Source organism: Alternaria rosae (genome assembly GCF_020736505.1).
Source record: "Alternaria rosae strain MPI-PUGE-AT-0040 chromosome Unknown BKA58scaffold_12, whole genome shotgun sequence".
NCBI lineage: Eukaryota > Fungi > Ascomycota > Dothideomycetes > Pleosporales > Pleosporaceae > Alternaria > Alternaria rosae.
The window spans coordinates 656,852-684,329 of NW_025763581.1; the positions used below are offsets into that span (position 1 = coordinate 656,852).

At 52.8% G+C, this 27,478-nt stretch overlaps 12 protein-coding genes across 12 annotated transcripts; 5 read left to right on the forward strand and 7 right to left on the reverse strand.

Moving 5' to 3' along the window:
* The first annotated feature begins 460 nt into the window (after positions 1 to 460).
* BKA58DRAFT_424711 (uncharacterized protein) lies at positions 461 to 3,403 on the forward strand. The gene is made up of 2 exons (XM_046172901.1): positions 461 to 1,927; positions 1,983 to 3,403. Exons 1-2 carry the CDS (start codon positions 683 to 685, stop codon positions 3,306 to 3,308), a joined length of 2,571 nt encoding a protein of 856 aa, XP_046020643.1. The 5' UTR covers positions 461 to 682; the 3' UTR covers positions 3,309 to 3,403.
* Positions 3,404 to 3,682: 279 nt separating this feature from the next.
* BKA58DRAFT_369948 (uncharacterized protein) lies at positions 3,683 to 4,939 on the reverse strand (the record flags this gene model as incomplete). Its single annotated transcript, XM_046168980.1, has 1 exon — positions 3,683 to 4,939. The coding sequence occupies one exon, from the start codon at positions 4,937 to 4,939 to the stop codon at positions 3,683 to 3,685; it is 1,257 nt and encodes a 418-aa protein (XP_046020644.1).
* A 479-nt stretch (positions 4,940 to 5,418) lies between these two features.
* On the reverse strand, positions 5,419 to 7,062 carry BKA58DRAFT_394199 (uncharacterized protein). The gene has a single exon (XM_046171172.1). The coding sequence runs from the start codon at positions 6,672 to 6,674 to the stop codon at positions 5,754 to 5,756; it is 921 nt and encodes a 306-aa protein (XP_046020645.1). The 5' UTR covers positions 6,675 to 7,062; the 3' UTR covers positions 5,419 to 5,753.
* A 462-nt stretch (positions 7,063 to 7,524) lies between these two features.
* Positions 7,525 to 10,062, reverse strand: BKA58DRAFT_325495 (molybdenum cofactor biosynthesis protein 1 B; the record flags this gene model as incomplete). The annotated part of the gene is made up of 4 exons (XM_046168011.1): positions 7,525 to 8,121; positions 8,176 to 8,206; positions 8,297 to 9,087; positions 9,166 to 10,062. The coding sequence occupies 4 exons, from the start codon at positions 10,060 to 10,062 to the stop codon at positions 7,525 to 7,527; spliced, it is 2,316 nt and encodes a 771-aa protein (XP_046020646.1).
* A 170-nt stretch (positions 10,063 to 10,232) lies between these two features.
* Positions 10,233 to 12,336, reverse strand: BKA58DRAFT_394202 (uncharacterized protein). The gene is made up of 2 exons (XM_046171173.1): positions 11,518 to 12,336; positions 10,233 to 11,467 (listed from the first exon to the last, which is right to left on the reverse strand). Exons 1-2 carry the CDS (start codon positions 11,876 to 11,878, stop codon positions 10,458 to 10,460), a joined length of 1,371 nt encoding a protein of 456 aa, XP_046020647.1. The 5' UTR covers positions 11,879 to 12,336; the 3' UTR covers positions 10,233 to 10,457.
* A 169-nt stretch (positions 12,337 to 12,505) lies between these two features.
* On the reverse strand, positions 12,506 to 12,835 carry BKA58DRAFT_297054 (uncharacterized protein; the record flags this gene model as incomplete). The annotated part of the gene is made up of 1 exon (XM_046166891.1): positions 12,506 to 12,835. A coding segment is annotated over one exon (330 nt), but the record flags the coding sequence as incomplete, so codon positions are not given.
* A 444-nt stretch (positions 12,836 to 13,279) lies between these two features.
* BKA58DRAFT_325570 (histidine phosphatase superfamily) lies at positions 13,280 to 14,796 on the reverse strand (the record flags this gene model as incomplete). The annotated part of the gene is made up of 2 exons (XM_046168016.1): positions 13,280 to 14,594; positions 14,642 to 14,796. The coding sequence occupies 2 exons, from the start codon at positions 14,794 to 14,796 to the stop codon at positions 13,280 to 13,282; spliced, it is 1,470 nt and encodes a 489-aa protein (XP_046020649.1).
* A 529-nt stretch (positions 14,797 to 15,325) lies between these two features.
* On the forward strand, positions 15,326 to 17,340 carry BKA58DRAFT_59498 (amino acid/polyamine transporter I). The gene is made up of 3 exons (XM_046175593.1): positions 15,326 to 15,768; positions 15,817 to 16,928; positions 16,974 to 17,340. The coding sequence occupies exons 1-3, from the start codon at positions 15,488 to 15,490 to the stop codon at positions 17,162 to 17,164; spliced, it is 1,584 nt and encodes a 527-aa protein (XP_046020650.1). The 5' UTR covers positions 15,326 to 15,487; the 3' UTR covers positions 17,165 to 17,340.
* BKA58DRAFT_59543 (uncharacterized protein) lies at positions 17,235 to 19,805 on the forward strand. Its single transcript, XM_046175595.1, has one exon. It carries the CDS (start codon positions 17,516 to 17,518, stop codon positions 19,367 to 19,369), a length of 1,854 nt encoding a protein of 617 aa, XP_046020651.1. The 5' UTR covers positions 17,235 to 17,515; the 3' UTR covers positions 19,370 to 19,805.
* Positions 19,806 to 21,393: 1,588 nt separating this feature from the next.
* BKA58DRAFT_59503 (cytochrome P450) lies at positions 21,394 to 23,235 on the forward strand. The gene is made up of 5 exons (XM_046175594.1): positions 21,394 to 21,558; positions 21,609 to 22,133; positions 22,183 to 22,790; positions 22,842 to 23,061; positions 23,117 to 23,235. Exons 1-5 carry the CDS (start codon positions 21,505 to 21,507, stop codon positions 23,174 to 23,176), a joined length of 1,467 nt encoding a protein of 488 aa, XP_046020652.1. The 5' UTR covers positions 21,394 to 21,504; the 3' UTR covers positions 23,177 to 23,235.
* Positions 23,236 to 23,357: 122 nt separating this feature from the next.
* BKA58DRAFT_444601 (uncharacterized protein) lies at positions 23,358 to 23,772 on the reverse strand (the record flags this gene model as incomplete). The annotated part of the gene is made up of 2 exons (XM_046174078.1): positions 23,358 to 23,413; positions 23,496 to 23,772. The coding sequence occupies 2 exons, from the start codon at positions 23,770 to 23,772 to the stop codon at positions 23,358 to 23,360; spliced, it is 333 nt and encodes a 110-aa protein (XP_046020653.1).
* A 1,969-nt stretch (positions 23,773 to 25,741) lies between these two features.
* BKA58DRAFT_414983 (uncharacterized protein) lies at positions 25,742 to 27,090 on the forward strand (the record flags this gene model as incomplete). The annotated part of the gene is made up of 2 exons (XM_046172520.1): positions 25,742 to 26,274; positions 26,325 to 27,090. 2 exons carry the CDS (start codon positions 25,742 to 25,744, stop codon positions 27,088 to 27,090), a joined length of 1,299 nt encoding a protein of 432 aa, XP_046020654.1.
* Positions 27,091 to 27,478: the final 388 nt, after the last annotated feature.

Below are 27,478 nucleotides of genomic sequence, written 5' to 3' on the forward strand. Positions count from 1 at the left end.
CGTGCGGCGTGGTAAGGGGCTGTGGGGGCGGAAACGATAGGATATGATCTTTCCGGAGTCTTTCTGTCCTTCACTACATTGCGGGCTTCTATGTTCTTATCTGCCTTGGTATGAATAAGAATGCCTGCGAAGAAGACATGAAGGCTGTGCGCGGCGACATCGCGAGGTTTAGGGGCTCAATTCCTTTGCGCATCCGTATGTGGTTGCGGAAGGATGAGCATCGTCGCATCTCGTTGGCGCTAGTCCCTTTCGTGTTGCGGAACTGCAGAGTGCTGGTAATGCTATGGCGCTAGTGAGTGTCCCAAACAACGCTAGGACTGTTCTGGTTGCGGAAGCATGGCCTGAGCGTGAAGGATGGCGTACTCTAGTCTGCTTCGGGATGCGGAAGCTGTTACCGACGTCCCTCAGCCTCTGTCACTCAGCCTTGGCCCCTGGTATCTGCCTGTCTCTCAACAGACCTGGTTTTTAACTTGTCAGTTTATAAACCAACGCTTCAGCTTTCCACCAGCATGTCACATTCCAGCCCACTACTTCAACTCCTTCAGGGCTTTCACACGGTCGTGCATCCCCAGCAGCACGATACATCATCAGTCACAGCTCCGCCCTTGGTTTTCCTGGTGTTTCTTCCGGAGCAGCCCTGAATCTCTTCACATCTGTTTTATTTGGCTTGCAAGACGACCTCATGAATCCCCGCAATCTTGCGACAGAGCTCGGGCAACGAGAGGAAGCTACACAAGGACAAGTCCATCGGCCACCAGATCCACCGCTCTCAGCAGTTGCCCACGAAGTAGTGCCATATGTCCTTTCACTGCCAGAAGGTTGCCAGACGCTAGACGAATCTTCGACCCGCACCAACCCACACTACACCCCTCAGTCAACGTCCTTGCTACCGTCCCAGTCCAACCAGCAACCTCTAAAATTTACCGACTACACCCCAGTGCAGGACGCAGGCTTACCTGTGGAAGTACAACGAGAGCTTGCTGAGGCAGAATGGCGGTATACCGCAGCACGTTACGAAATCTTAGAGAAGGCACAGGTATTCCCTGCGACTTCTAACACCGAAGGAACGACTGTTAGCTATGCAGACTCTACTCTCGGTGAGAGAGCTTCGAGCTTTACTGGGGTTTACAATCGTCCCTCGGTACCCGCAAATCCACGCCAGATAAGCAGCAACACAAACATGTCAAGCCAGGGTACACATTCTGAAGAGCAAATGATTTGGAACACAGTATATCCAGATGCCTTCCAAGATCATACACAGAGCTTCGGTAGGCAGGATGATATCGTTCTCAACGCCCAAGATCTCTACCATAATGCCTCCGGTCATGCAACATACGGCCAGCAACCTGCGGTTGATCCGATGGCATTCACAGTATCAAATTACGACACAATTGCTACCCCTTTGAGCAAGGATGAGCAGAGGAACTATGCTATTTTCCAGCCTCGCTATACACAGTCAGCCCACCCGATGCAAGGTATTGGATCATTTCCTGTCAGTTCCAGCGATTTGACAACATACCCGACCGTCAATCCAAGTTACGATATAACAGCTTCTTGTGTGGGTCCGTTGTGGAATGGAGTCTTCGATTCATCTGCCGGTCATCCGCTTACCATGGCTACATCCGAACTACCATTGTTTCCGACGATGGATCATTCCACCACGGCCGATGTCGATATGACAGGCACAGATAACCCCCCACTTCCTACAGGAGGTGGCGGAGAATATGGAAGGCTTGCGAAACGGAAATTCGGCGTTTCACATAGCGCTAGCAATAGCGGAACATCGTCTGGCTGCGCCCTTGACAACATCCATTTTTATACAAATCCAAAAGCCAATCATCAGCACTGTGCGTCTCAACCGAAGCGTCGTCGGGTCACGGAGAAGGCGCCATCGTCATGCTTTGGATGTCGCATCAGTAAACGAAAGGTATTTAATTGTCTTTCCAATTGGCTCTTCTGCATCTTGCTGATCATATTCGAAGTGCACGATCTCGACGGGAGACATTTGCCTTCGATGTCAGGATATCTTGAAGACGCATTCTGATCGCACAAGACTTCCAAAGTTTACGTGCAACGTCCGAACAAAATTCTCGGAGATGTCAATCTTCACTGACATACCACCAGGCATAGGGGTATCTGAGATGCAGATGTCAACCGATGCACTGTCCCGTCTATCTCACTCACTGAAGAGCGACCGGGAACATCAACACTTTCCTGTGACGGCCGAAGACTCGATAGACATAATCGAGAGAACTATCGGGAACATTATTGCCACGCTTTTTCCCCATTGTGAAAGTGTGCTCGATATCCTTGATCCATTACACTGGAGACAGTATAACTTCAGAGCGTTCGATCTAGTATCGTTTTGGAGTTACTCCCTCAGCATGGTCAGATGGAAGAACTTGATTTGCCTCTTCAGACCAGACCTGCAAGGTGCCCTGGACTTCCATGAGAACTGCCATCGGTACCTGCACACATTCTTTCTCGAGAGTCTTGATGACTTGCTTTCCTCCGGAGACTATTCTGTTGCAGTTATGTTGCTAAACGTTTGGTACGAAGGTATCTCTGCCATGAAGGATACTCCGTCAGTGAACATCTCTGCAAAGGAACATCTCTTGTCCTCTCTTACACACCATCTGTTACATGTATACCGTGTTCTACTCCCCGTGGCCCCTAACAAATCGCGGCGGAAGATCGGTGTGGAAAATTTAGCATTAGCTTATAACATGTTTCTACAGACACTTGACTTGATGCCGGCAAGCTGGCAAATTCGTCAAAGGGGATATTTGACGCGATTGATATTGGCATCGCGTAGAAAGCAATCAATCTCACAGGAAACTATGGATGTAAGCCCTGGCACTGCATCTTCTCGGGACTCTCGTCAGCAATTGGAGCGCCCGGGGCCGCTGAAATCGTTCTTCCCCTTCGGATTTTTGGATCTATTTGGTCTCAACACGGAAAAGCAACACTTCCTCGAAGTAAAGATGCAAGAGTCCATTCTCGATCATCCTCGGTCATTACAAGAGGAACTGCTTGGTCTATCTCCCTGGATTATGGGGGTTGCGCTTGGGGCAATTTCTTCTATATCTCTAAAGAATGTCGAAGATGGCGAATTTACCTCGGAAGAGCTCAAGTCCGCCATGCTCTGCTTTATCATATCAGGCTCGTCATATGCATGGGAAAAGGCAATCGATTTCCACAATCAATCTCGTGGGCGAAATGGGCTGACCGTTAGTGATTTATTGGCTGATCGAGATGCCATAGAGGGCTTGATGGATGATTGGCTCAAACAATTATCAGATGTATAACAATGTTCTCTGCACCGATAAAGAGGCCCAAAAAAGACGTACGGCGGCAAGACTTAGCTACATTGAGATATATACAACCATACATAAGCGATATGCTATTGCTCGATTGTGAAGGGATGACCGAAATCGAGAGTACCTCTCTTCATATCATCCCCAATTCTGAGATCTTATCTTGAGCAGTAGTACAGCTTAACCTCGTTGACACTCTTTGAGGTTGTAACAAAATCCATACTCATAGCTCTCTGGCGTTTTCTTCCCAACAAAAGCCCAGTATCACGACATTACGGCCACCGCCTTCCTCCCCTCACCAAGCCATACCCACGCGTTATTTGCGACAGACTTATTAGTTCGACGTTGCTCAAGCATCAAGCCCGTCATTTCCCCTTCCCCCTCCCATACCCAGGATACGGCCTAACCCCCCCAAACCCCCTAATACAGTTGCCTACATTCCTCCCCTGCCCCTCCAACCCCACCATCTCTTTAACGATATTCTCCAAAAAGCAAATCACTGCTCTGGCCCCTTCCGCCGGATACGCCTTACTCAAACCCCGGCCAACGAGGCCCGTTTTCCCGCCCTCTTTACTTGCAAGCTCAACGATGAGGGGGAGGTCAGAGGCATCAAAGATGGCGGAGTCGTCGAGATCGAATTCCGTGGCTGGGCCGGTGAGGTGGCTCCAGGTGGTGGGCCAGTTTATATCGTGTTCGCGGCGGAAGTCCGCGCGGCCGAAGAAGAAGAGGGGGGCGTTTTGGGTGTCGTTTGATAGCAAGGGGGGTGTGCCGGAGAGGTTGATGCTGAATCTTGGGGTGGGAGACTTGGTGGCGGAGAGGAGATTTGGGAATAGGCTGAGGGAGGTTGCGACTGTGCCGCCGAGACCGTGGCCGATGATACCGTAGGTGTCTGTGTTTAGACTACCCGTGAAGTGTAAGTCCCAGAATTGGTGCGTGAGTAACGCGGAACTGTTTATTCGCGAAAGTGTGAAAGCGATGTCGGAGATGCGTGTAGAGACCGCGGTTTGCACCGTTTGGTTATACTCTGTGAGGGGAGAGAGGTTGGATAGGGGGATCGTGCCGCTGTTATACACAGTCTCCAGATCGCGGGTACGAGACTCGGTGAACTGGACGATTGACGCGTCGCCAGGGTGATCAACGACTACAACCGCAGCACCATTGGCGGCAATATAGCGCGCCATTGTTGAGTACATCAACCTGCTAGTGTCGACGTGTGGTTCTAGGATCACCACGGGGACTTTGCTGACGTCGCCGCCGCTGCTGCTGCTGATACAAGACGAGTAGGTCATGGTTTCGAAGACACCTGCGTCACGCTTGTTGCCCTCAATGAACTGCTCGTTTGCTATCTTCGCGGTTTGCGGCGGCATATAATCCTGCTGGCTCAATGCAGAACACCGCGTCCTGGGTATAGGCATGAATAGGCTGATCATGATCCTGCGGTCTTCATCCGGGTGATAAGGGTCCTTTTTTGTGGAATCTGTCAAGGGGAAGTGGGAGACGGCGACTTCATAATTGTGATTGTTGTCCGCTCCGGGGATTTCGATGGGTTGGAAATTTTGCGGTAAAAGGACAGTGAGTGTGATAACGAGTATGAGACCGATGATGCCCAGGAATGGAAGCATGACGACAGGTCGAGTGCATAGGCGGAGGAGCTTGAATAGACGAGCCCGGAGAGCGGGCTTGGTGGGGGTTTCCTCGGACATTGAAGCGAGTGTGGTGCGAAACGACATTGGTGAATCAGTGGAAGAGCAGCGCGTTCCCGTTGTGATGTGGTAAAAAAGGGAAGAGACGGGAGGAAAGTAGGGTACGCAATTGCTCCGTTCGCGACTTGATCTAGTGAAAGCATTGAGTGAAAGGTTTCTGACAGCGGTAAGTACTTTAGTGTGCCGTTTGTACTACTGTGCCCACGTTCTGTGAATGTGACGAGGCCGGCGTGCGGTCGGTGCATGGTCGTGCATCTTCCTCTAGGTCACCAGCCGAGTAGTACCCGCACGGCAGAAAGTTGCCGATGTGTAGTATGTTGCGCATACCAACAAGGCACCCCGTAGGACCCGAGTTCGCTTGACCAGATGCCCACTAGTGAAGGAATACCAAGACGTGACAGCTCGCTAGGAGATAGAAATGGGATGGAAAGACAAGGGAAAACAACGCGGGACTCTTGGAAATGAATAAGTGGATGAAAAGTGCCTTCGTTACTAGTCTATAGTCATGTATCATGACGCCTCTATGTCTTGCCTATTCATCCTCTCTTCTATTCGCAAAACAGATAATGTTGAAATCCGGCCGTATCGTCGTAATCGTGCAGTGTGGGGTATAAGCAATGTTGAATCCTCCGTACATAAAATGAGTGTGAACATCATGACCTGTAATAGATCCTTGGCACATCTCCGAGCCAGAAACTGAGAACGACGTGTAAGTAAAACAGAAACGGAACTTTTATGAACCCGACTCCAGGGAGGAGAGCGACAACCTCTTTCGCTTCTCAATCGGGAGCCGCTTCCACATGCCAACGTGCTCGATACCTTCCTCGATCCAGTGGGGTTCTGCTGGTATTTCGACGTCGCCGTCGTCATTCTTGAGCTCCTCGTGGAAGCCGTGCTTCTCCCACATGCTCTGCAGGTTGGCTTGGGCGTGGATCATGACCAAGCCTTGCCAGGTGATCTCCCGCTCCTTGTTGTTGCCGAGTATCTGCGCCATCTCCAGCGCGGTAGGAGATGGAGGCCGGTAGATGAGATCTGGATTTGAGCCGGCGTAGTCGAGGGCGGCGTTGATGAGCAGCTTCGCGAGGCCAAGACTGCGGTAGGGCGCTAGTACCGCAAGCCTGCCGAGCTTGATGTACGGCTCCGGCGGGTGCTTGCTCTCCTGCTCCTCACTAGGTGGGTCTGCATCGGCATGCTTGTCCGTCTTGTCCTCGTCGACGTACTTGTTTGGGCCGTGGGGTGGGGGTATCAGGCGAATCGTCGCAACGGGGACGCGGGTGGCGGTGGCTGAGGCGCGGCGAGCGTCATCAGCCGGAGTGTTGCCAGAGTCGGAGCGGCGCAGTGTTTTGGGAGGGTGGGTTGAATGTGTGGCAACCGAAGCATAAGCGACCCAGTGCCAGCTGCGGGCATCGTCTTCGTCGAACTCGGCTTCGAGAGGCACGCCCTGCTCGCCATAGACCTCCTCGCGGACGGCCATGGCGTCGCAGAAGTTATGCGGTACGTGGATCTTCTGCTTGCTGCAGGGGAGGGTGTTGTCGTAGCCATCGAGGGCGCTCTTAAGTGGGCAGATGGTGTTGACGAACTCGGTGCCTGAGTTGGTCGCGTTTAATGGCGCACCGTTGGGCGAGCCGAAGCCGCCTCTTAGTACGCTCGTCATGGCGATGATGAGGTCGCTGTTCAGATGCGCATGTGATGAGAGCTGGCGTGGTGGTGAAGACGTCGTCGATGCGGGAAGAGCGGACTGCAATGGCGTGCTGGATGACAGTGACGGAGGAAATTGCGTGGCAGTTGTCGTCGTCCTGAATTCGCGCAATTCAGGCAAACCCTGCTTTGGGAAGGCGCGATGCGCCCTATAAAGAGGGCACACCGACAAACCCTACGGTAGCATGCAACAAGTTGTTTTGGGACCCGCAGTTTCAGGCGCTCAGGGTCCTAAGCGTTTGTCTATACTCATAACGGTAGCAGAGCTGGAGATCGCGCGCAGTCGAGGTGCGCGGGCGAGTGACGTCTCGAGGCCGTCCCCCACTGATGTTGAGAAAGTGATGTCACAAGTTGGACCCTTGCCCGGGCCGCACGGACGACTGCGGCATATGTGGTCCGACGGCCAATCATGTGGCGCCCTAGACATCGGGCTCCCACTATCGCAGCCCTGAGATCGTCTGGTGCCTCACCTGCGTCTGTTTCACATGTCAGGTCGAGCTATTCGCCATACTCGCCCATTCGACAAACTTTGTATTGCGCGTTCGCTTTATGGGCTACACGCAAGCTTGCCATCAACACGATACGGATGTAAGCTTGACATGAAGATTACATACTGCTTTATAAGGTATTTGACAAACATGAGAATACTGTCGCCAGCAAGCTTGAGGGTATACCTGTGGTCCCTCTAAGTAATAGTAAAAAGTGTAGAAAGTGCCGTATTCTCCCATCATTCAAATGCGCTACATACATCACATAATCCTACACCCTCCATCGTACAAACCCTCTTCCAAGCACATCTCACAAAATCATTCCTGCCAACTCCTCCACCCCCTCTCCCTCCACACCCCGCTCTTACCCCCCTCTTTGACCACAACCCTAACCCCCTCAACCCTCTGCATCCGATCAACCGCCTTACACATATCCACCACACTAAGCGCGGCGCCCATAACCGCCGTCAGAGCCTCCATCTCCACGCCTGTCGGCCCCGTACACTGCACTTTCGCTTCAATCGCCACACCGCCATGGCCAATCTTATCCACCTTCATCTCCGGGTACCAATCGCGCTCCTTGATGTCGTCAGGGTGTTTGACGTCGCCGAAGGGTCGTAGTTCAACGCTAACGTGTGTTAAGGCGATGGGATGGCATAGAGGGATTAGGTCTGGGCATTTTTTTGCGGCCATTATGCCGGCTATGCGTGATGTACCCAAGACATCTCCTTTCTTGTTGGCGTTTGAGCGGATGAGGCGGAGGGGGACGGCATTGGTGAAATACACGGTTCCTACGGCGATGGCGGTGCGGGTGGTATGTTCTTTGGCGGACACGGAGACCATGTGGGCGGATCCGGAGGGGGTGAGGTGTGGTAGGGATGGTGGGGGTTCTACAGGTTGAGATTGTACCTCGGGCTTGACTACTGGTTCGGCAATGGACTGGGCGTCAGGCTTCTGGTGCGTTTTCACATCGGTTTTCGCGTCTGGTTTGGCGTCCACCCTAGTCCCCTGCTTCACCTCATCATTCTTCTCATCCTTCCCCTCAGTCCCCAGAATTTTCGACCAAGACCAGAACGCCCTCCTCGTCGACGTCGAATACATCCTCCGTCCCATCACCCCCGGCATTGTTACGCCACTCCCTGCTGATCTCACGGGCGCTGACTCTGTCTGCTTCTTCTCGACATCCACCTCTTCACCAATCCCACCCACCGGCACTTCAATCCCACTTTCTTCTGTCTCAATACTAAGGAAGCCCATACCACCAGCTTCCATCTCCTCCCAATCCAACACCCCCTCCGCATCCCCCCTCATATCCCACCTCCTCTCAAACGCCTCATGCCAGCGCATGGCCATGCGTTCCGCCGCGTCATTATCTAAATCATGTTCGCGAACCATAGAATCCAGCACCTCCTTGACCCTATCATCCACAATCCCTTTATCAACTTGGCCCGTGCCGTGAACATCGTCGAACCGCGCGTTCCACCGACTGATCAAGATCTTGAGCCAGGTCTGCAAAGTGCGTTTGTTGGACGAGGTCCACACGTCGTAGGGGAGGTTGTCGATGCGGGGGTAAGAGGACTTGAGGCGATCGCGTAGGGCGAGGACTTGTTGTTGGAGGTGGGGAACGGGGGCGTCGAAGGAAATGATGAGATCGGCGTCGATGGGGATGATACCTGAGGGGGGGATGTTGAGACGTAAGTCATCCTTCGATGTCGGTGAAGATAATGGAGAGCGTGGAATGTCCTTCTTGATAGTTTTGTTGGCGTCCTTTGGTTTCTTTTGTTGGAGAGACGCGGGAGGGAAGGGATCTCCTGCGTTTGCGACTGGAGGAATGACATCTTCGACTGCAGCGACATCGACTCGCTTTCCCATGGTCGGTGTCTGTTCCTGCGCTGGTCCGGATGAAAGAAAGTCGCTGGGATCAGACTCTGGCATAGATGTAGAGCCGTCGTCTACCACTGTTCCATGATCTCGTTCCTTGTCCATAATAGGATCCACCAACGCATCGTCCTCGTTCTTCCTCGCCAAAACCGACACAGCCCCCGTCCCCGCTGGTCTCATCAGCCTCTTCGCCCTCGGCACATCCACATCCTTGACCTCCCTCTCTTTATACCCTCTCTCCTCCCTCGGCGGATGCATCGGCATCTTCTTAACCCTACCCATAGCGTCATCCAGCACATCATCAAGATCAAACCCCTCAGCCAAACCCTGTCCTTCATTCTTCGTCGTCCTCCTCACAAGACTGGCTCTCCGCTCCTCCTCTTCATATGCGCTTAGCTGCTGGAGTAACGCGCGTTTCTTCGCCAGAACTTCTTCCCTCCGTTTGCGCATCTCAGCTTGTTTCTCCGCTTCCGCTTTGAGGACTGCGGCTTGTTTTCTATAGTCATCTAAGAGGATGCCGAGTTCATTTAGTTTCTCGTCTCGAAATCTTTCTTGTTTTCGTCGCCGGGCGAGCTCGCGCTCATGCCGGCCTGGCCGTTTCGATGGTCCCGTTGCATTATCGACTTTGGTGCCGACGGCATCGAACGCATCCGATGTACGCACTTCGAAGGTCAGGGATGAGGCGGGCGCGCGGGATCCAGAAGCGAGTGGTGTGTCTTTCTCAACGTCGAGGATGCGGCGTTGTAGGCTTGCGATCTTTTTTTCGATGTCGCGAAGGATTTTCTCGGATTCGTTTGGTTCTTGGACATCGTCTAGGAACTCGCGTATGCCAAAGGCGTCTGTGGATTGGGTCGCGTTTACGGTCTTTAGGAGCTTCTTTGCTTTGGCTAGGCGTTTTAGCTGATATGTTTTCTTCGCGGCGGGTGTGGGTGATGATGAGAAGGCGCGGACAGTTGTAGGCGTGGTATGGGACATGCTGTGTAGAAAGGGCAACGGCGGGCTATGTATGCTAGATCGGGGCAGTACACGATTCGAGTAATTGAAAGACCGTCTCCGCAACGCAGGCCACTGCGCATTCAGACTGGACAAAGGCTTGTCATCTACACGCGGTTAGCAAGATACATCACAGACTGGACGGTCTCAGATGAGGATAAAATCGGATGTATGATTGGTGTATATAGCCAAATACCCAAGTCCAAGCGACAGTGGAGAGTCAGAAGAAACGACATCGCTCAAAACGCCATCTATGCAGTGATCGCCGTGGTATCATCAAACATCCATCCATGACATTTCGTGAGAGGAAAACCGGACAATGGCGAAGGGGAGTACATCTCGAAGGTCGTGAGAGAAGAAGAGAAAGGAGTCCAAATTCACCCACCAATTAAAATCATAGGCCTATTCTCCATATTGGCAAGGTCATCCAGATCAGCATGCTTTTCCGCTTTCCGCTTCACAGCAGCTCCAACAACATCGAGAAGTTCGCGCTCGCGTTGGCCCCAGCCCAGGATCGTTTCGTCGCTCAGCCGGCCCTCGTGTCTGTCCATTTCGATCTGCTTGATGCGCTCAAAGGCTTCCTGGTCGATGGGCTCGCCATTGTTGCCCTTGCGCAGAACGTCTCGCAACGACACCTCCGCATTGCCGTGTAGACAGACCTTGAGGTTGCCGTCGCTCGTTATCCGCAGGCGATTGCAGGTGCCGCAGAAGTCGTTCGTCATACTCGTGATGAAGCCGACTTTGCCTACGAAACCAGGGACCTCGTACGTCTTGCTCGTGTCGTTTTTGTGTCCTGGAACCGGTCTCAGCCCAGGGTATTTTGTCCGAATAATATCCAACATCTCCTGGAAGCTGATCATCTTGTTCTCGCTCCACTTGTTCCCACCAAACGGCATGTATTCAATGAAGCGCACTTCAATATCCTTCTCGCGGCCCATTTCGACAAAAGGCAGGATCTCGCGCTCGTTCAGGCCGCGCATGACGACGCAGTTGACTTTGAGTTTGACGTTCGCGCCGAGTTTGTTCATTTCTAGTATGCGGTCGATGGACCTCATGACGGCGTCAAAACCTTTCCGCCGGGTCATGATCTGGAACTGGAAGGGGTCGAGTGTGTCCAGACTGAGGTTGACGCCGGTCAGACCGGCTTCTACCATTGCGTCTAGTTTCCGGTGTAGCGATATGCCGTTGGTCGTGAGGGCGAGTTCGCGCAGGCCTTTCGGGCGCAGACTGCCGATTTGCTGCATCAGCGGGACGATGTCGCGACGGACCGTGGGCTCGCCGCCTGTGAGCCGGATCTTGGTGACGCCTTGCGAGACGAAGAGGGAGGAGAGGTAGAAGATCTCGGGCGTGGTGAGCATGTTGGCTGACGGCGATAGCGGTATCCCCTCTGTCTATTTGTTAGCAGATTCCTTTGCTATGAGGATTATCGAAGCGCACCCTCTGGCATGCAGTACAGACACCGCAGATTGCAGCGCTCTGTGATGCTAATCCGGAGATAGTCATGCTGCCTGTTGAATGTATCCGTCAAGAAATCCGAAAAAGGTTTCGCATTCTTGATCGCTTTCCTCCTCTCATCTACCTTCGACGTCGCCGGCACCGAAACTGGAGGAACACCCGCGGGGAAATTCACATCAGGCTCCTGAACAGCCGCATTCGTCGCAATGCTTCTCTTCCATAATGCTCCTATCGACAGTCGCGTAGCCGGGTGTGCAAGCGGTCGTAATAGCTGATCGCCACCAGCCGCCCGTCGCAGTCGCAGCGCGGCCGGACCCGCCCGTATCCTAGCCATTTGCGCCATTATGGGGAGGAGTGTCGATTCGAGAGTCCGCGTCGAACATTGGGAGGGGCGCACATGGGAAGCTATATACGCCGCAAAAGGGTAGGGCGGAGATGACTGATATGTGACATGCTTTGGATCGCTTTAGGTGGGCTGTCCGAGCCTGTGACAGGGATCTGCAAGGTCTCTTGGCGGATCCTTACTAAGATGCCGACTGCAAAGGTGGGGTATGCGGCAAGGTGCGATGGATGGGAGTTGGATTGGAAGAGGTACGTGTAAGTGCTGGTGGTTATGTGTGTATCGGCTTATGCGATTGTATCTTGGTGGATGGCATTTGCAGTGTTGTCGAATAATTTTGCGTCGTCGCGGAACCGTTCCGAGCCTTCTGACATGGTGAAAACGGCACGAGGATGACCGCATGCCCCGCCGGAGATAGGAGAAAGGGTACCTCAACTTGAGCCTCTAACGTGACGACCTATGATTTTCTTGTAACATATTAATTTCTTTTCTCATTCTTCGTCATTTCTGTGGTTCATCCGTTTATTACGCTATCTAAATTGCCCCTTCCCTGGCATGCAAAAGGCTATAGGCGTCGTGACTATCTCGGTACTGAACCTCTGAATCATCTAGTAACGATGTTGTGCCCCGGAGAAGATGCGCATGCCACCTCCAGCAGTTCATACACGTCAAATGAAGACACGGCTGCTCATATGTAATCATATTCTGCCACTTCCCCTTCCGTTGTCGATGTGGGCCACCGTGATGGAAGCGGAACAGCTTTACCTTGCAGGACGTAGCATTGTTCCCTAGGTCTTTGCGGTTCCTGCCCTTGACTTCGCGAATCTTGTTGGACGGAGGAGGTGCTGGTGGAAATCGTAATCTGAGGGTCAGCTTCCGTGGTGATTTCTTTGCTGGGTTTGTCTTGGTTGAGGGCTGGTAGGCGTTCCATATGTTTGCCGGTATTCTGATCTTGAGCCTTGTTCTGTCTGGAGGGCTATGACTCTTGGTAAGTGCGTCGGGCTGAAAGTCGTTCCATATGTGCTTCGGTATCCTGATCTTTAGGTCCATTCTGTGGTACAGGATAGCTACTGCGGTCATCATGCCGCGATGTCGATTGGGTGCGCAAGTTCGTTCCAGAGGATTTGCTGTTTCCTCCGTTTTCGTGATGCCACAAATGAGTTACCAGCTACCAGCTTTGTCAGAGTGATTGTTGGTCGTTCACAGCTTGTATGTGTGCCACAAGCGAGACATCGGTGAAAGCATAACCGGAGAACAATCGTGTTTCAGATTGTTGGGATGAATGCCATTGTTTTGCACATATCCGGATGTGTCTTTCTCTAACTTTGATCTATGAAGATGCTCATGACGCGATGCGATGCTAAATGCTCAGTGGTCGTATGAATGCTGTAATGAAAAGCCCGTCTACTCGTAACACTGATCCCAAAGGCCACCACTTCTCGCAAAGCTCTGGCTCTCCACGAATTTACTCAACGTGCACCTTCCGAATTTGTCGCCGCCGCAAAACTCCAGTGGGTGTACGCGGTCGTTCACAATGACACGAACCGACTCTTCCTTCGCATGCCTGCACTGCAGCTTCTCTACATAGAGACGGGCTGCGAAAGGTACACTCCACGCTGCTGAATAGCCATGTGTCTTCTTTGTATCCTCAATGGTGGTATTCGACAGCGGCTTCGTCTTGTTGTACAGGCCGAGCGCAGCAAGAACACCGCTGATGTCGTTGTCGTGGCTGAAGTCGGCATACACCTTGCGGTCGAGAGGGAACGTCTTGGGATCGGAGTCGAGCGTGCGGTTCGTGTTGGTGTTATCCTCCACGGGCTTGCTAGTTAGGCGCGCCAACAGCTCGTTGACGTATCCGACACCCTGAGTAGGACCGAGGGGGTTGCCGACGCTGTAACCGTAGTACTTGCCCAGCGTCTGGAAGTAATCATACTCGCGCCATTCCTTCACTTTGAAGATCTTGCAGAAGTTGGACATCTTCGCAGACGGGTGTGCTAGAGTATCGAAGGGGCACATGTCCATCAGGTAGACGATGGATGTCGCGCTGAGGTTCGTTCCAAGGGCTGAGTTGATGCGTTCTTGGATGGGCGGGACAAACTTGTCGGCCCAGACCTGCTGTGCCCTGAGTCCGAGACCGTGGTGCGGGCCGCCTTCGAAGGCGGGACAGACATCGTGAGAAAGGGTGTTGTTCCATGTCGGCCCTTCTGGGATCACCACGTCGATGTTTCGCGGCTCCTCCTTGAGCGACTGCGCGACGCCCATGAGCCACTTGTCCGCAGATTCGACGACACGATGTTGGCCTCCTGATCGCACGAACGGCACGTTCTCGTCGATCAGCTTCTGATATCGCTGGTAGAAGTGCGCCCCCGAGTTGACCATCTCCTGCCTTCCAGCATCTGTCAACTCATCGGCGCCCAGCGTATAATCATAATCCTTCAGGAACTCGAATTCCTTCGGGTAGGATGTAGTCGTGTTCTGTATTTCGGCTAGGAGGATGTGGTAGGCGATCGATTTGCCCAGTGTTGGGTCGCGACCGCCGTGGCGAGAGAGGACGTTCGCAAAGGTGACTTCACAGCCCTTGGGAGGAGCTACGTCGATGTCTGAGGGGACCGAATACCAAAGCGAGTATTGCCCCCAGAAGTGCGATTTCTTCGGACTACATCGGTAGCCTTCATCGATGGTGTCACACGATTTCTTGGGACGAGAGAATGTGAAGAGACTTGCGATTGTCAGCTTTGCGTGCTTCAGCATGTGAGTGGTTCATACCCGTGAACGCAATACAGGACCACACATGCGCCAACCACAAGTAATATCCGCCGCCCAAGGCCCTTTGGTCGTTGTTCGCGTCTAGATCTGTTTGATAATGGCTCCTTCTCGCTCATTGGGAGCGGAGCATAGTCTTGCGAGCGATTGTTGCGCATCCTGTTCCACGCCTGCGTCATCTAAGGAGATGGTGTCGTCGAGGTTTACGAAGTGAGTTGCATGAAAGCGCTGCGGATTCCGGCAATGGTTGTTGACGATGGGAATCGAGTCGTCAACAAGTGACGTATGCGTCCATGGCCCATCATGGTGTTTCGGCAGAAGCCGTGACCGCCAAGCTGACGCCCGGGCCCCATCCTCAAACTCCGTCAGCACTCTTCAATGCCTTTCACTCGCTGTCATCTGATCTCGTCACATATCTCCAAGACCGTCTCCAAGAACACGCCCTTGACGCGCAATTACCGGCTAGATACGGTCGCGTCCGCTTGCCGACACCAGTTAGGCCTGTGTGCAATTGCGCGATGTAACACCGTTTCGTCAGCGCGAGATAGTCGTCGCTATGGCGTCTGATTGGCTTTTACCCCATGTTTTGGCCCCTGTCGAGACCACTACCGGGCCTCTTATCTGTGGATGAACCACAAGTAAGCATTGACAAGCTTCCACCAACCTGGTGGCCATGCCCGTTCTGTGCAGCCGACATCAATGGCCGCATGGCTAACAGCACGGCCTTCGCGCATCCTTCCGGATCGCATCTTCATGTCCATGTGTTTATAGAGACTGTTTACTCGATCATTGTCTTCCGGTCATTGGTATCACGTCGCGCAGACCCGACATCCGCCTGCATACGACATCATGGAGTCCACTGAACGGCACACGCTGGACGATGAAGCCCAATTGCAGGCCCTCGGACACAAGGGCGAGTTGAAGCGCAACTTCAGTCTCCTGTCCATGCTTGGACTCGCTTTCGCCATCCTGAACTCGTGGACCGCGCTTTCGTCGTCAATCGGACTGGCATTGCCATCTGGTGGCTCCACAAGCGTCATCTGGGGACTTGTGACTGCTGGCATCTGCAACTTGTGTTTGGCCGCATCGCTGGCCGAGTTTCTCTCAGCGTATCCAACTGCTGGTGGACAGTAAGTATGTCCGGTCAGCTTACGCATCGTCAACTCACAGCATCGCAGATACCATTGGGTCGCCGTCATCACCCCGCGGAAATGGGTTCCCCTCGCCTCTTTCATCACTGGCTGGATTAACGTATCCGGATGGCTCGCGTTGACTACCTCAGGAGGCCTCCTCGCGTCTCAACTCATCTCCGGTCTCATCGCTCTGTTCCATCCTGAGTTCACGCTGCACGCATGGCAGGTCTGGCTGATTTACGTCGCTTGGACAATCATCGCCTTCGTCATCAATGCGTTCATGAACAACCTCTTGCCATACGTTAATCGTGGCGCATTCATCTGGTCCATCGGCGGGTTTGCGATTGTCTGCATCACAGCCCTAGCATGCTCGTCTCCCAATTACGCTTCCGCTGAGTTCGTCTTTACCGAGTTCATTAACGAGACAGGCTGGCCGGACGGTGTCGCTTGGCTCTTGGGCTTGCTCCAGGGCGGTTTTGGACTCACCGGCTACGATGCAGTCGCGCACATGATTGAAGAGATTCCGAATGCGTCGGTTGAGGGGCCAAAGATCATGATCTACTGCGTCTGCATCGGGACCGTCACAGGTTTCATCTTCCTCATGGTTCTACTCTTTGTGTCCGGCGGCGACGCGGAAGCCATCATCTCTGCTGCCCCTGGCCCCCTCCTACAAATATTGTACAACGCCACAAGTAGCAAAGCTGGAGCCGCATGCCTCTTGATGTTCCCATTGATCTGCATCCTTTTCGCGGAGATTGCCATCATGACTACCTCTAGTCGCATGACATACGCATTCGCTCGAGACGGTGGCCTTCCGTTCTCCAGGGTCTTCGCCAAGGTACATCCACGACTTGGCCAACCGCTCAATGCTTTGATCCTGGCTGCAACTCTGACTATTCTCTTTGGCTTGATCTTGATCGGGTCCAGTAGCGCTTTCAACGCTCTCATCTCATCCTCAGTCGTCGCCTTGGGCGTAAGCTACGCCATTCCCGTCGCAATCAACGTCTGCCGCGGCAGAAAGATGCTTGGACCTAGGGCCTTCGTTCTGCCTGGACCTTTAGGCTGGATCGCCAACTTGATCGGTGTCGCATACACCATCATCACCACAGTTTTGTTCCTCTTCCCACCTGAGCTCCCTGTTTCAGCTTCTAGCATGAGTAAGTATCAGTATGATTGCGCCTAGACTTGACTAACAATTCTAGACTACTGTGTCGTCGCTTTCGGCATCATACTATTCATTAGTACTTTCCAATGGTTCATCGACGGGCGCAAGAACTTTACTGGACCCCGAGCGGATGTGGGTCTCGAAGTCTTGGAGGCCATGAAGAGCAATGAGCCAAATGAGGCTAATTTACAGCATCCCAAGGTCGCCGGGGAAGAGATCACTAAATAGATTAGATGGCCGCATATAGCAATATTGCATGTCCCTGAAACATTGCGCAAAATCTTTCATATAGCGCATGACAAGTCTGGATTATGTTCCGTGGCGGCGCAATCAGTGAAAATGTGGACTGACTCTCCCACAATAGTATTGACACAACGTCATGCACCAAAGTCGAAACGCCATATTCACTGCTCTTGGCACTATTTGCAATAACGCCAAAGCCCCACCCGACGCAATATATCTCGACCCGTTGTTCACAGCACACTTTTCCACTCCGCCAATCTTTTTGATACGCTGCCCACGAACATCAACTTTCCTCCACCCACAATTCCACGAGAAGGCGACCTGCCGATAGCAAGAATGTTCAATCCCCTCCGCAATCTTCTGAGTTTCTGGGGCGCCGCTGACACGAGCGTCATCGAAAGCTCCAGTAACACACACGACAAAGATGTGACATCCGAGAGCAACGGCTCTACATCCAACGCACTAGATCGCAAACTCCAGTTCGGTCCAGCGTATCGCGCGGCCTGCAATCACGCAGCGCCTCCTACACGATACGCGAGCGGCGTGTACAAGACCTCACCGTCTCCACCGCCCAATGCGGCCCTGTCAGGATATCTCTTTTCTCAAATGAAGACTATTGAGCCGTCAGGATCGCAGATCAGCAATATCCTGCCGCCACCATTTCCCATGTCCGGTCCGCCGGCTGGCAACCCGACTAACCCAGGCGACTCTACTACAACTTCTGGCGACATTGATATGCCGGATGCGATCCCATTGACACCTCTGACACCTCCGATAACGCCTCCTTGCAATCATGATGACACCCAGCGTTTGGCGGAGGAAACGTCCCAAGGGGACATTCACAACGCAACTGTCGAAGACGATGATGAGACTACACAGTCACGCAACAACGTCACTCCCACACCCCCGGAATGTGACGATCGACCTCGCTTACAGCCAACGCAACAACAAAACCACCAGCATAATACCACCACATCACCGTCCGCGTCAAACTGGGTAGACGAGATCGTCATTGAAGAAGACACTTTCGAGAGCAACCTCCCAGTCGGCTACATGGGCACCTTCCACGGTTCACGGCACTTCATACCAGACTACCCCGGTATGAAACCTTGCAGCAACCAACTCAAGCACCTCCTCCTCTGCGGCCACTGGATCGACAGCACGAACCCATGTGGCGCCAACTGCAAGAAGCAAGACCACAGCCACAAGCAATTCAACTGCCCAGCCTGTCACGACATCGTCCGCAGGATCCTTACCGGAGCCTTCCAGCCGGCCGACTCGATGAGGCTCAGGGAGTTCAGAAACAAGAAGGATGTAGCTTTCCTAGCTTGCTGTGTGGAGCAAGTTATTCGTGCTGCGCCTCAGCTCAAGACGGGCGTTACTGAGGCTGTGGCTGGCTTTCTCTACCCGGGCTATGGGCGTGCGTGTGAGCGAGCTGAAAATCCTGATCCAGAGGGTCATGATACTATCGAGTATCTAGTACGCGATCTGCAGAAGCGCCACGAGCGCAAGCAGCGCGAGAGGTCGGTTCCAGAGGACCCGTTTCATACGCAGGAGAAGCGTGCTAGGGATGGGGATGCTACGGGATGGCCTACTGATGCGAACACTCCGACGAACGATGACACTGCCACGAACCATACGCATCCACGAGTCGACGCTCCCACAAGCGATGGCAAGACGTACGACATGCCACCCCATATCAACAAAAAGCGCAAGACGTCCCTAGAAACCCACCGCGAACCCATCACACCCTCCACCCGCGGCCTCAAGCGTCGTTCATCATTTTATTCCTCCCCTTCATCCTCCCCCTCCCCATCACCCTCTTTCACCTCCCCCACCGCCTCACCCTTCGCATACATTCCCAACTCCAAAACTTCTTGTCCATCTATCCCCTCACCACCACCAAAGAAAAAACTAATCACTAAGCCGGACCCCGCATTCGGCGAAGCCAGCTTCGTTGTTACGCCGCCTCATGTTGTTGGTCCGCTGATGCGGAAAAGGCATAGTGAGGTTTATGTTGAGGAAGAGATTGAGCGCGAGAGTAAGAGGAGGAGGGGTGGGGTTTGGGGGGTGGAGAGGAAGAGGGAGAAGGAGGGTGAGATGGATGGTAGAAGGACGAGGGTGAAGGTGTTTGAGACCTTCAGGAGGGCGTGGGATGAAAGGGATGAGGAGGAGGACTGTGAGTTCTAGGAGCTAGGAAGTGAATTAGGAGGGTGAGGATTAAGGCGGCTTTCATGGTCGTACAGTGTGTGATGATTCGCGATGGATTCGTTTGATTCAAAGTTCGTGGATTTACTTGATATACTATGGGATAGTACAATCATTGATGTCATCTCTGACATAATCATCGAGTGATCGCATGATTGGTGTCTATGTTTCAGCTGTGTGAAAAACCTGGGAAGGGGTAGCCTTTGGGATTGCTGCCGCAGGAAGGAGCTCGTGATACCCCTTTGCACGTGACATACCCCCGCGGCAACAACCAGCCTTAGCAGCAAGGCAATATCTTAACATCGGTATAATATACCCCAAGAAAGGCTTCGCTGACCGAGACAATGCTTCGCTGGGGACTGACGGGTAACACCCGCTTCCGCGACAGGTAATGACTGACGTCACGACCTCCTTCCGTGGTGATACATGTGCCCCCTCACTTCAACCACCTTCGTTCATCTCACATTCAGCATCATCACCAGCCCGTCACTGTCACATTCGCAGTAAACATCGGGTACCCGTTTGCAGCGTCTATTGCGGTCTGCACATCCTCAGTCGCCGGAATCCGCATTCAGCCATGATCTTCGGCATGGCGCGTATGGTCGACTGCGCGGGGTCAACGCATCGAGACAGCCAGCATGCGCCGCGATACTCAACGGCCTGCGAAAATCACTCGCTAGATCCAGGGGCCTGGTCTCAGCGACGTCTTCGAGCTTGGTGCTTGCCAGTCCGTAGAAAAGCCGGTACAGCTAGCGAAGTGTGCTGAAGCCCGGCCGAATACGAGGCATCTTACTAGCATGAAATAGCCTGCTTTCTTTGGGAGTACTGACCAAGAGGCAACATGGGGCGTTCGCGATGCTTCATATGTGCATGATGCGGACATCATATACTCTTGTTGCTTGGAGCTCTCGTTGCAAGTCGACTCAATCGCGTATCTCGTCTGCACCCGCACCTGATCGCCGTTCGCGCCTTCAAAGTTCCGACCGCCTTTCGCGTCTTCACTGCCCGATCATCCCGACGAAGCCACAGAAGCAAGCCGTACCGCACCACACAACTCGGCCACGGTTTTCTTGATGCCCGGCTGCGTTCCCGCAGACCCTCTCAGCATGCGCCCCCTCTTCCGATTGTGCGCCGACGCACCGCCCGAAGATACTCGCTTAATCAACGCCATACCGCACACGCCTCGGCGGGTTACAGGGGTGAGCTTTTGTGTAGAGTTCGGTATTGAATGGGGTAAAGATTGAGTCGAAGCATGCGGTAAGCCAACGGCGATCATGGCGGTAATGTGCCTCTAGCGCTTCTGCTAACATCTAACTAGCTCCCACATCGAATATCTACAGTATTGCCCCGCCATGCGGAGATTGGGGCAGTAGGCCAGGCACACCCCGCGAATCCTACAGTTATCGACCTGTTACCACGATCACCGGCTTCGGCTTCCGCGGGGTGCGGCTTGTGATCACATCAAGCATACCACCGCAACCAAAGCCTTCGTTAAACAAATCCAGGCAGCAAAGGAAGATCGCAAAAAGACAGTGCATCTATTCATAGTAGCCATGCCCAGAAAATCCTGTATCTTGGATGAACGACCCGGACTCTATCCGTCCTCCACTCCCTCCACCAACGAGCACCATGCAGGTTTCCGTGCGGTCAATCTACGTTATACTCGATTTGGCAAGGCTTCATCTCGCTGAAGTGTGTGGACAAGCGGCCGGTTCTTCTTATTGGCCTGCTTCGATCTGACAACTGCTCGCGTGCACCCATGCAATGCCACAACAGAGTTGCGCGACGATGCTCGGGAACCTACAGGGACCGTTAGCCATGAATGTCGGGTCCCCAGTTGACCGTACACCGGTGACGCCAAAAGCAATGCCGGTACACAATGGCCGCTGATCATGTTTGGTCTAGCGAAAGAAGAAAGGAAGATGGATAAGAGAACGTACTTCGTGCGCACGCAGGTGGAATTTACTTATGTAACTACGTAGTATTGGTTTAATTACTGTGCCAGCACCAGATTCGTACCGCAGCTTCTGTCATCTGATAGCACCTGAGAGCCTCGATTGCTCATACCGCCAGCAACTTAGGTTTGAAGTCTTCCGTTCGAGGGCCTATATCACAGCATGGCTTCGTTCGCTTACGCATTCTTGTTGGCAATTGGTTTACTGGTAGCAAAGGTAATCCAGCGAAGATGCCTCTTTCGCAACCCAGCGACTAACGTCTACAGTTTCTCTACGTTGGCCTTACCTGTCGGACCAAGCATTTGCCAGGTCCTTGGTACACTCGATTCACTCACTATCGCTTGAAGCGCGCAGTCGTGACGGGACAACGAATCTTCTACATCGATTCCCTCCACGAGCAGTATGGGCCCATCGTGCGACTGTCGCCTAACGAGGTCGCCGTCGCAGACCTAGATGCCTTCAAAGAGATCCACAAGATTGGCACCAAGTACATGAAGAGCGAATGGTACCTCCGACTCGCGAACTTCCCCAAGGCCGGTGTATTCACCATGCTTGACCCACGTGAGCATGGACCGCGGAGGAAGCTGTTGTCGAGATCATTTAGCAGGACATACCTTGTCGAGCATTGGGAGTCCGTCGTCAGGGACAAGGCGCTTACGGCTGTTACGAAGATCAAGGCGGATGCTACGCAAGCGACAGCCGATGTCTATAACTGGTGGATGCTTCTTGCCTCGGATGTCAGCGCCCACCTTGCATTCGGCGACTCTTTCAACATGCTAGAATCGGGAGAGGTAAGAGGACTCGATCAGAGATGCAACAGTCAGAACTGACATATTATAGCAAAATCAATTCATGCGCGTGCTGAAGAAGCTGACCATGGGAGCTGGAATTATGGTCGAGATGCCTTTCCTTCGCCTCTTGCGCTTCGTTCCAATCCCTGCGATACAAGAGATGTTCAACGCGAACGAGTTCATTCTTGCCGGCGCAGGCAAAGCCGTTGAAACAGCACGATCACGTACCGGCGAGAATAACATCTTCGCAAAGGTCATCGAGGACTGCGAGAAAGAAGGAGAGGGCCACATTGACGACATGGACGTCAGAATCGAAGCCATGAACGTCATTATCGCAGGCACTGACACAACGGGTGTGACTCTGACGTATCTCACATGGGCGGTTCTGCAACGACCGGAGCTGCAAGCGGCGCTCGAGGCCGAAGCTGCAGCGCTGGACGAAGGATTTACCGAGAACGATCTCATCAAACTTCCGCTGCTAAATGCAGTCATCGAAGAGACGCTACGCCTCTACGGTGCAGCGCCAAGTAGTCTGCCTAGAGTGGTGCCTCAAGGTGGTACCAAGTTCGCTGGTCACTACATTCCGCAAGGCGTTACGGTCGACACGCAAGCGTATACGTTGCATCGCGACCCTAAGATCTGGAGCGACCCTTTGACGTGAGTCGCACACTCTGATCTCATCTTGCAATACAAGCTGACCTCAAGTAGTTTCAACCCGCAACGCTGGATCGCCAACAAGGAAATGGTCGCCGAAGCGCAATCACCTGAGGCGAAACTTGCTTTCCACCCCTTCGGCGCTGGTGCGCGGTCATGCATCGGTATTCATCTCGCGCGCATGGAACTTCGATACGCTACTGCGTTCTTCTTCCGGGAGTGCCGCGGTATCCGATTGGCGGCGAGCACGACACCCGAAAGTATGGAATTTGAGGTAAGTCGTGCGTTTGCAGGGTGCTTGCAATATATGCGCTAACATATGATATTAGAACTTCTTCCTCATTGCACCGAAAGCGCATCGATGCGAGATCACGTACAAGCAGGGGTAATAGACTATGAGATGAGGCTGTTTCACGAAGGCATAACAATAGTGAGAGATGTCTGCAGTATTGAATTGGATTGAATTCCCTCCATGAAAAGCCTCTAAGAGCCCAGTGTCCATGTCCGTGATCGCAATTAACTTCCATGGTGCACCTAACGCCATGTACTCATCACCATTCTCTCACTCCCTCATATAGCCCACCATCCATCGTCTAGTTCGCCATCCATCATGTAGTCGCGCCATACTGACACTGTGTCAGCTCCCATCATCTCATTCATCTGTGCATGGTACTCACAGTATATTCTACAAGACTATGCAAACAACACCATGCTCCCTCGCCTTATCCATCTTGACAAGCTTATGGTTGTACTCCTCCTGCGTCTCCCCTCCAGCGACCCGAGCAGCGGCCGTGGCGACAGAAGCGATGTCAGCAGCGGCGTCGCGTGGAGGATGAATGCATTGACCCTCTGTGTCGACCATGCCGGCTGAGGCAGGCGCGACGGCGATGGTCTTGGTGGGGTTGGTTGTCTTGATGGTGGTTACTGGGGCGGCGACGGCAGCAGTAGCCGCAGCCGCGATGAGGAGGATGGTTGAGGTGTACATCTTCGTACTTGTTTTGTGTGACTGGGTTTGGGCTTGGGTTGGGTAGTTGCGTTGAGCTGGTTTGGGAAGGTAGCTTGCAGTACTTGTGTGGGTTTGGAGTGTGGTGAAGGAAAGACGGGGGAGGTAAGTGGAAGGTGAGATGATCAACACGGCAAGTTGTGTGGGAGGCGCTAAGCTACTTTTCCCAGTGTGGAAGTGGCGAGTGTGCGCGGTTATGGGGATATTGGGAAGCGTGGGAGGGGAGGGAAAGTACGATGGTACCGTAAGGGCTCATGCGGTGGGGGAGCCATTCACAGTGGGGGTGTTGCGGATGGGTGTGGTGAGGGCTTTGTGCGGGACGCGTGCAGCCGTGCGTTTCTTCAAAGGTCAGGTTCGAGCATGTATTTGCGATAGTCAGACTGGTTGTGGGTTTCCAGGTGTCGAGATGTGAGCTTTTTGCGAGGTGATGGAGACCAAGGTCGCCGCAGACCCAGCCTGACATATCACGGATTCCATTCGGTCATCGGCAAACAGTCCTCCTCAACGGCTTCCAGCCTTTCTACGCAGCCATTGTATGCTTCGCGAGAAGCATTTGGCTATATGATTGCGATGGTCACGCGGATTGCATTCTTCAGATGTGGAGATGTGGGTTCCAGTGAGGCTATGGAAACAATTGTCGCCGCCAGCCTAACATGAGATATCAGGTACACTATTGGATGGTTCGCGAATATCTCTTTCCAGATGCTTAGACCATATTTTAAACCTTGGTATGCCCCAGAGGCAAGCTTGGACTTGCATACTGCGACCATTACGAACGCTGTATTTGTCAGGCTGGTGGATATGAGATCGTAGCGGAATAGAGGATATAGTAGTGATTGCCAGCCTGACTCCAGATCTTGTGATAGCATATAGTGCGCCCATAAGAGATAACAACTTTGCTTCCAGTTTAAAGAGCTCTTGTTGGAAGCGATATGTACTGTGGGTGCTGCAACAGATCTGAGTGGTTGAGCGAGACGATATTTCAAGGGTAGCGACGAGGGTTTTGCAATTATCCACACACACCACCAACATAGTTCGGTGCGCTACCACACCAGAAAGCGAGCACATCTCTATATACGCCTTCTCCTTCCTCCCAATTACTTACAATATTTCATCTTTATCCTAAGACATCTACAACAAACTATCGTAAAGTCAAAAATTGAAGCAACATGCCTGCTCTCACCACCTACGTAAGCAATTTATTTCACAACTCTTTTATGATGTGTAAACCAACATGCCTAATCCCTACTCAGACCACCCCAGCAGGTCCCTCATGGACCTCTATTATCCTCCCTCCCACGGCCACTTCCTACAACACCTCCTGGATTTTGCCTCCCAGCGGGGTCGCCATCCCCACCGTCGCCGACATGCCTTCCGAGGCTACTTCCTCCGCTGCCGCCGCTGTCACCGTGGATAGCACTCCTTCTTCCATTGACGCTTCCACAGTTATCGTAGAGATGGATGAGGCTTGGGAGGCTGAGCTCCTCGAGGACATGGAGGTCGCTGTAAGTCATACTTGGAATGAGCTTGACATGATATGTGCTGACATTTTCTAGGCGATAAGTAGGAAGCAGCGGAAGGAGAACAAGAAGAGGTGCGGCAAGAAGAGGTGCCCTCCTTGCGCTATGATGTAAGCTGTGAATGGTGGCCTACGACTGTCTGCTTGGGCGACTCGTGATTGGTAGCGAGGGATAATGGAAGGAGGTCCAGTTATTTGTTGGATCTCTTTTGTGATTTTTGAATTCATATCTGCTGTACCACTGAGAAGCGTCTTCCGAATGACCGATACTGTGAGCTTGATCGTTGGTGAAGGTGAAGGTTGTGGTCACCGGCCGGGATGCCAGTTCGCCGAAGAGATGGCCCCGGGGATGCTAGCGTTGCTTACTAATGTTGCTGCCTGATATTGTGCACCTGGCTTGCGACACCTCCGGCGGTCAGTCCACATCAAACCATGGCAAAGCTCACTGATCTATCCAACGAACTGCTTTATTGCATCGTCGCGCATCTTGAAACAGGTCGCTGGTCCGATGTCAGAGCACTATGGCGATCATGCAAAACATCCCGCGCGCTGGCAGCTGTTGCGCAACCAGCGCTCTACACCTGCGTGGTACTAGGACAGTCAATACCTGAAACCATGAGACCTCTTGAGCTTTTCTTGCGGACCTGTGTCGAATGCCCCGACCTCGGAAAGAAGACACGAGCGCTCACTATACATTACCATCGACCAATCCCGCACAACGGACCTGAACTTGTCCGCGATGCCACTTTCAAGAGCATATCGGCATTATTGGCAGGTCAGAATCCCGAAAGCGAACGGAACATGTTATTCCAATCGCTTGTGTTATACACACTTGCTTGTCTGCCCAATCTGGGGCATCTTCGTATGGATACACACAATCTGCCTCCTCGCGGACTGCTGCAAGGGATGCATGCGATGAGAGCTTCGGATGACGCCTTCCTCGCTAAGTTGCAGACGTTTCATTTGTAAGTCTCACCAATTGCTGCGCATGTCGCTCTCGCTCAACAAGCTGCAGGCACAAGCATTTCGATAACCAGCCAATCAACATAGTTGACTACATCCCGCTCCTGCGATACCCATCGTTCACTTCATTCTCTACGGAGAACGAAGTATCGGCCGGTAGTGATGTTCATCCTGCCACGAACGTACTGACACCATCGGCGATTGAATTGTGGTGGAGTCTTGGGCCACTCGCTACAATGCGACAAGCTCTGGATGCATCTCCTCGGTTGGAGACGTTCAAGTTGGTCCTCCCCGATGGCAGGCGTCATGGGGGTATGTTGCCAGACGACATAGCGAGCCAACCACTCGTCAGTCCACAAGACCTGGGGATGGCGCTACTGGAAAAGCATAAGGCAACTCTAAAGACGCTAGAGTTGCACTTTAACTGCTATTACGACATGCGCGACGAGGAGTTTCAACAAGACATGGAAGAGCACGGCGAAGACTCGTTTCACTACGTGTACCCCTCGTTCCGCGATTTTGAGATGCTATCGCACATAACGATCCAGTTCGAGAAACTTACCGACCTATGTCACTTACCAGAGTCATTGGAATATCTGGAGCTGCAGGATTGCGATTTCGACGCCGACTTAAGCGAAGACTGCCTTCGTGGTATGCTAAAGCTGAAGGACACATGGTGTCCGCTGATCGAGCAGCTGTCTCTTCAAGGTTTTAATGTATCAGAAGCCATCGACATGATACGGGAAGTTGCGAGATCCTTGGATTTGCGAATCTCTGAGTCACTTGGCAAAGGTCTTCTTTCGTTCCCCAACCTCTGATTTGACACGGAGATTCGTTGTGACCTTTCTTGAGGGTGAATGGCTTCATGATTGTTTCTAACATCTGAGATGTACTAAGGTTATATATGGGTACCTATAGCGAGCACAAGGTTTTCAGGGAATACATCTGCATTGCGATAACATACTGTGCTGTGTAATCGCGACTGTGCCTCCATTCAAGCACCAAGACTTCTTCGAGAACGAAGGATATGCGAGATCGTTAATTGTATAAGCTTGTCATTCAGCGAGGAGAGTACATGTTGTTGACTAAAAGGCGCGGCCTGACCTCTTACTAGGTACGCGAACGGTCCTTCCTTCATCCAATCGATTCAATCGGGAATTGAAGAATTGAAGCTGTGATCTTCTACCGCTAATACTATTCTAGTGG